At 32.8% G+C, this 7,952-nt stretch overlaps 1 protein-coding gene across 1 annotated transcript; it reads right to left on the bottom strand.

Moving 5' to 3' along the window:
• Positions 1 to 1,550: 1,550 nt before the first annotated feature.
• Positions 1,551 to 4,712, bottom strand: LOC144546191 (protein ACCELERATED CELL DEATH 6-like). Its single transcript, XM_078294714.1, has 3 exons — positions 4,112 to 4,712; positions 2,312 to 2,847; positions 1,551 to 1,754 (listed from the first exon to the last, which is right to left on the bottom strand). Exons 1-3 carry the CDS (start codon positions 4,710 to 4,712, stop codon positions 1,551 to 1,553), a joined length of 1,341 nt encoding a protein of 446 aa, XP_078150840.1.
• Positions 4,713 to 7,952: the final 3,240 nt, after the last annotated feature.

The raw sequence follows: 7,952 nt of genomic DNA, 5'->3' as shown, positions 1-7,952 counted from the left end.
TAATTGTAAGGACCTAGATGCAAAAAATTGTGAATATCTAGACATATAAGCCATTTGTATGCTCATTGACATACAATTCAATTTTTTCAAACTTATTATGTAGTGCCCACAACAACCAGCCGGCTGGGAATGTGCATATTATGTCATGTTGCTCATGCAAGACATAATAAACGAACACATATATACTTTTCCGAACTTAAAGGTATGCATTTATATATTTTCAAAAAGTAATTAACCATTGTTGCTTCAAATATAATAAAATACACAATTAATTGTGCATGCTCTTCTATCTTTTAAAAAATGCAGGACATTCCCGCTAAACATACTGTACAACGCTTGACCGACTTACGAAAAATGTGGGTTCAAATTTTCTTGAAAGAGGTACGGTAGACATGAAGTACAACAATTTAGGATGTGTATGTTTATGATTTTTAATTTCGGACTTTATTGTGATTTGTATGTGTAAACATAATTTAGGATATGTAAACTTAATTTGTAGGATGTGTTTGATATCTATTTGTGATTTGTATGCATATATATTTATCAATCTGTGATTTGTATCGGTAGCATATTAATTGGGCCAGCATATATATATAAATGGGAGCTGGCCAAATAATTAAAATTACATTTTTTTACATTCAACAAAACATCTGGATCGGTTTTTATTCAAAAACTGATCTAGATATGAAATTTTTAATAAAAAAATATTCAAAAATATTATCAAGAACGGTTTTTATATTAAAACTGATCTCAATAGTTCCTATCTGGATCGGTTTTTATTCAAAAACTGATCTAGATATGAAATTTTTAATAAAAAAAATATTCGAAAATATTATCAAGAACGGTTTTTATATTAAAACTGATCTCAATAGTTCCTATCTGGATCGGTTTTTATTCAAAAACTGATCTAGATATGAAATTTTTAATAAAAAAAAATATTCCAAAATATTATCAAGAACGGTTGTTATATTAAAACTGATCTTAATAGATCCTATCTGGATCGGTTTTTATTCAAAAACTGATCTAGATATGAAATTTTTAATAAAAAAAAATATTCCAAAATATTATCAAGAACGGTTTTTATATTAAAACTGATCTTAATAGATCCTATCTGGATCGGTTTTTATTCAAAAACTGATCTAGATATGAAATTTTTAATAAAAAAAAATATTCCAAAATATTATCAAGAACGGTTGTTATATTAAAACTGATCTTAATAGATCCTATCTGGATCGGTTTTTATTCAAAAACTGATCTAGATATGAAATTTTTAATAAAAAAAAATATTCCAAAATATTATCAAGAACGGTTGTTATATTAAAACTGATCTTAATAGATCCTATCTGGATCGGTTTTTATTCAAAAACTGATCTAGATAACTATTATTAAGATCGGTTTTATGAAAAAACCGATCCTATTAGTTACTATTTGGAACGGTTCTTTAAAAAATATAAAACCGATCCTGATAATATCAGTATCGCCTTCATCAGGATCGGTTGGATTCCGTTACTGATATGTGTATATAACCGATCCTGATTCCATATTTTCCACTAGTGTCCTGGTAATGTAAAAGCAGCAGCAAAAGTGATAGTAGCAAGGAGTGCAGCGACCAAAGATGTGTTGGAAGTGTACTTTGTTGTAAGTTTCTGGACCTTCTCTCTTGCTTGCTTCTGGATCGTCTTTTTTGCATTATCTCTTATTTCGTAATTCCATGCGGAGGGAATTACATTTGATAACAATGTGAACGACTCATTCTGTGACAGCAAATAAAAATAGGTAAAATATATACATGATCTCTCTTGACCTTATATAAAAAAAATTTGAGTAGAACTAGGGTGTTTCTAAGTTCACAAAGCCCTTTGTGAACTCAACTCTAAAACCAAGGGAATTGACTTCAAACGACAAATCCAAATCATTAAAATCCTTCTACCGTACAAGTGATTCATCTATATGTGAAAATTTTAAAGTTTCAAATTATTTTAATATAAAGTCAAGTGGTCAAGATTAGAAGGTTTATAAATTAATTTTAATGCATTCATTTTTTGGACATCTTTTGACCACTTTATTCTATACAAAATTATTTTAAAATTTAAAATCTTTTACATGTAGATGCATAACTCATAAGATAGAAAGATTTCAATGATTTGAATTCGTCATTTGAAACCAATACAATAGATTTTAGAATTGAGTCCACAAAAGGACTTGGTGAACTTAGGAACACCCAAGTTCTACTAAAACTGTATGGAATTAATGAATTGTATAAAATTAAATAAGTGTTGTGTGTAAGAGCAATGAAAATTAAATAACTTACCCACTTCAAAGTCTTCCATAAGGAGGTCTTCGCATAGACTTCATTGACAGCATGATTGTTGTAAACATTAACAGCAGTATAATCCTGTCCTGCATGGGTTAGTAAAGAACGAAGGATCTTCGGGTCGCACTTGCGAGCAGCTTCATGCAGGGGAAGCTCGCCATCAATGTTGGCTTGGTTAATAAACCTATGAAGCTGGGGTGTTGTGAGTATGTAGTCAACTAAATGTGGATTCTCAAAATAAATAGCGTCATGGAGTGCATTGAATCCATTTTTGTCGGGAGTATACACAGAATCAGGGCAAGTGCTCATGATCTCTTTCGCAATTGGCAGATAGCCGTTTACCACTGCCTTAAGAAATGGAGTATTTCCGGTTGGTTCATGCTTAATATATGCCAAATTAGGATCATATTCCAAGAATATCTTGACCAACATGAGTTTGTTTTCAAGTACAGCTCTGCCCATCGGATTGGCTCCATTTTTGTCTTTATGGTATGCTAGTTGGGACTGTCCTACCAACAGTTGCTGAACTATACCTGACAATACATGTCACGATAAAATTATAACATTTACTAAGACTGCCTAAAATCTATGAGATGTAAGTGGTTCAAATGCATGGAGCAACAATAACGGATGCAAAACTTTCTAGGATGGCAAGAGCGACATAGAAGTAAAAATTAGAATCGATTATTTGACCTTATAATCGGAATCGACTAAATCAGATTATTTTTGCCAGAAACTTGTTTGTCTTAAAGAAAAAAAGAAAAAAAAATGATAAAAAAAAATTGTCAATAATTTATATTGAGACAAATAAATACATTCAAATAATCCACTAATATAATATAATACAAAAATGCAAATACATCATAGAGTTAATTTTAAATTAAAAGAAACATAGAAAACACAAAATATTTAAGAAATAGTAACATTTAAATAATTCGGCACAAAAATAAATTTCACTATTTCAAAGAAAAAGTAATTTAAAAAAATATCTAAACAAATATTATATCAGATTTCACGGTGAGCCAATAACCGATAGTATATCTAAACAAAAGAAAATGTATAGGCTTATGCACCAAGTTCACTCAAACGTTTTAGTTAAAAAGTTCCCTTCTTCTTTCTTTCTTCTCCCCATTTCCCCAACCCAGTTTCTTATTTATTTTTTGTCTTTCTTCTTTCCCCAATCGAAGTCTCTCTGATACCTGTCTTCCCACTCGGTATTCCTCTAAAATTCACTCTCACCATAAATTCATACAAAATTCGGCTCGGTCTGGTCCAATTCCTCTCCGAATGGTCCGATTCCGGTCTGACTCAGCCGAATTTGCCTTCTATGTTAATTTCACAAAACGAAATGAGTACTTTTTAGTTTTGACTTGTGACCATAGTAGGAAAAATCGGTATCGGTATCGGGATCGGTCCCGGCCGATACCGATACGGGATCGGAGTATCGGATCGGGATCGGCTCAGGATCGGCTCAGAATCGGGTTTTTTTTCATTTTTCTTTATGATTTGCTATGTGAGGATCGGCTCAGGATCGGATCGGGGCAGGCCGATACCAATACGGGATCGGAGTATCGGATCGGAATTGGCCGATTTTTCCTACTATGCTTGTGACTATAGACTTGAGATAATTAGAACAAATATTCCAAGTCAAATTTGTCAGTCAAAAGCCAAAAAAAAAATGTTTCCTCAACTGAAATACAAACATAAGGCTAACCACAACAGAATGTAAGGTTGCATATGAAGTATCTAATTAGTATGAAAAATAAAATTCACAGAATGGGTTTATAAGTAATGAACCTGGGTGATCGTATTCCACTGCAGCATGCATAGCTGATTCATTAAGTGGACCAAGAACTGCCGAAGATGGGATTTGTAACAATCGCTCTATAACTCTAGAATATCCTCTGCGGGCCGCCATATACATGGGCGATTCCCCAGTATTGGTAACTTGCTCTGACAGTTCTGGCTCTATGTCCAAGAGCTGTAGTGTGAAATCTTCAAAGCCATTGCGCATGGCATGATGCAACACATTTTCGTTGCGCCTATCGGCCTTCAAGAGCATGCGGTTGAACGACATTACTTCCTCTAAATCATTATGCTGCATATACTGTGATGCAGCAGTGATGATGTCAGAAGCCAACGAAAGGTTAGCTGCCATCAGAGCTGCTATCAGTGGGGTCTCGCCATCAATGTTGGTGTCGGAGAAGAGGGAAGGGGCTTGGGACCAGACCTCCCTTGCAAACTCGTCATGGCCAAGCATGGCGGCAATGTGAAGGCAGTTGTTTTTGTGAGGAGTGGTAGAGAGCAGGATATCAGGGTCAGCAATAACCAAGTGGTTGCAGAGGGCGAAATCACCTTTGTTGCATGCGTTGAGGAACTGTCGTAGTTGTGGGTCCATTGGGATAATAGGTGGTCTGGAAGAGGAAGCTATGCTAGCTGAATTGTTCATGCTTTCTTTCTTGCTTTGTTAGTAACCTTAATTTGTGTATTGATCTTGAGAAGATAAAGTGGATTTATATATCTCCCAAGTTAAGAAACTTCTCGCACGTTCTCACACGTTTGCTAGCTGTACACAACTTACAAACAAAAGATAATCATTTATTAAGAAAACAAAATATTATTTATGTCATATATGATTCGTTGTCCTCTTTTCATGTAAGAAGTTGGATAATCTGAGCGAGAGGATAAATACTCATTTTCGTAATTAAAAGAGAGAACTTTCTAAACAAGAAGAAAGTAAAAAAAATAAAAAAATTGACTTGTTCCATAGCAATTCTGTAATTGTAGGAAACGTAGGCATGCACACACATAATTCTGTCATTATGTTTCATCATATAGTAAAATTATAAATTTTAGTCACTAAATACATTTTCATATGGAGATCATGTGAGAGCTTCCGATGGATCATTTTGAATTTGAAAACGAAGATATGAAGCGATAATACGGACATGCAGCGTTATGGATAGCCGTAGCCTAACTCCATTAATTATTAGATGAAAAGCCTAATAATTAATGCCTCATTGAAGTTTTGACTTTCCATGTGACAAGCTGGAGGACATTAATAATAGACATTATTATTAGACTTTCCATGTCACAAACGTGCTCTTAGTAAATATATATCGTGATGAATTCAACAGCTGTTTCCATTATTATTTTACTTTCCATTATTATTTTACTTTTAGGCAGAACTTTCCATGTTTTGACTTTATTTTTTATCGTGATGATGTTAGGAACGTGTTTTCCAGATAAGATATAATTGGAGGGAACTAATTCTCTTCAAGTTGTCGCTATTAACATTATTACAAATTTACAAAATCAAAGAAACAACTAAATTTATCTTCTAAATACACAATAGTATATCTACTACATTCAGTATTCACTGGATTTATAGTCCTTTTAGTAAATATATATGCCTCTAGTTTAAACTTAAGAACATGATAAAAATGTAAATGACTTAAGTGACTGAGTTGACTCGAACAAGTAGTAGTGTAATCGGCCGGATGCGAACTGATTTTTTCGGAGTAAACTCAAGGGGAAGATTATTTTACTGAAATATGCTAAAATCGGAGCTTAATCAAAATAATAAACCAATTTCCACTCAGTTTCTTGCTTCTAGAGCAAAATTACCACGTTTTGTTAATTCAATTGAACCAATTTTGTATTCTTGCATGGCAAATCGAGGGGATTTAGGACAGAAACATAGATGTGACATGTTACTCGAAAGGAAGAAAGGAAAATAAGCTTAAACATTATAAAATATTGAATCGACATGATGTACGAGCGAGTGTACTGTTTTGTTTGGAGAATATAACTTGATTCATTGTGAACTATGTCCATACAAGTTATTAAACAAACAAGAGTGGCCTGCTCTGATGCACAGATTAAAATATTGAAGACTTCGCAATTAGTTGCCAATTTGTTAATATTATCTCCTTTCTATAATATCAAGTATATATCTGTAGGGATTTTGGTATGTTAAAGCGTAATAATTCAATACAGTTCATCAATTTATTCACTACCCGAAAGCCAAAATCCATGTATAAAACTAATTCCAAAATTAATATAGAGTTTACCACTAGATGCGCAGCGAAAACTTCAAGCCCTAGCAGTAATCTTCTTCACTCACTTTGTACACCTCGTGTCGGATCCATGCAACAGCAACCGCAGCCACGTCTCTATCGGTATCCACATGAACAGGTTTACAAACAACTGCAAGTCGAAGTGCTAGCGCTAACTTGCAGTCCCCTCCTTGTACTCTTTATTCTGCTTTTCCTTTTATGCTGACTTAGTGTGAATTCAAATACAGTAGATTTCGGTTTCATCCAATAAAGCCAAAAATACTTTTCTTCTATTTTTTGTCACTCTTTCTCTTCTGGTTTCTTATCCGAAAATATATCTTCTATTTCGGTTTTCTATCTTTTTATTGCTGTCTGAAAATGAACAGTTCAAAAAGAGAGAGATAGTGATGCACCCGAAAATAGCATATGTATGTTGTATTTATAATACAACACACCTATTGATCGTATCTATTGATCAAGCCTATTCAGAAGTTCTCATCCATTTAATTCGCACCTATTCAAATATGTCTATCCAATTATATCATATCATATCATATCATATAAAAAAATAGATTATTTCGGGCCCATATTTGATGTAGCCCAAAAAAGACTTAATCCATGTTTAATTAACTATTAATTAAGGCCTAAAATATTATGGCCTGTTAGTACATATCTAACAATATGAACACACTATACGCCCATTACGTGCTTTCAATCAACAAAGGCCTTCTATATTTTCTTTCCTATTTTTTAGTACAATTTTATTATTTTGGAAAAATCAGATTTTTCATTTTGATTCAGCCGATTCGTACCGATTCATTTGATTCCGATTTTATAGTAGACTTTCTGATTTCAATTTTTAGAACCATACTTAATACGATGTGAGAAAGCGATAACTTTGTGAAAGCATCATGCATAATACATGTGTGAATAATTTTATTTTTTTAGATGTGACAAAGTCAATAGTTCTTGTTTTTGCATTTGAAAAAACCTTTTTCTAGATTTAAGATAACTATAGGTTAATTCGTAAGAAGGGATCTAATATTATTTCCCATACAACAACTCAGTCATTTCCTATTCTTGTTAAGTATACATTAACAGCTTGGGTACAGAAATGTGTGATCTTAACTCAAATAATATAAGAATGCCCTTAATTAAACAAATGAAGTTCGTATATCTCCAGATCTGCCATAATTGTGTTTGACTAAGGGAGAATATACAAATTGCCCTTCATTTTCAAACCAACAAACAAAATACCCCTCTTCATTAATTATTAACAAAATGCCCTTGTGGGCTCCACTTTCTCTTCCCTTTTCTCTCCCTCTCACTTCTCCTCATTTACTCTCCAACATTTTTTTATTTAAAATAGATGGTTATGCAACATACCAACAAATATAAACACATTTCCTTGTTACATAATTTGTCGTGTTTTATTTAATAAACCAATTTCTTTCTGCAGTTTTTTTTATTTCAAATGGAGGATTATACAACAGATGATAAAATATAAAATGCATGAAGATTGGTTTATTATTTAATGTTGGTCATTAAATTGCTTTCAATTTAAAAATTGTAATAAAATT

This window comes from Carex rostrata, chromosome 29 (assembly GCF_964058835.1).
Source record: "Carex rostrata chromosome 29, lpCarRost1.2, whole genome shotgun sequence".
NCBI classification, from domain to species: domain Eukaryota; kingdom Viridiplantae; phylum Streptophyta; class Magnoliopsida; order Poales; family Cyperaceae; genus Carex; species Carex rostrata.
This window is presented reverse-complemented; position numbering and strand designations above follow the sequence as displayed.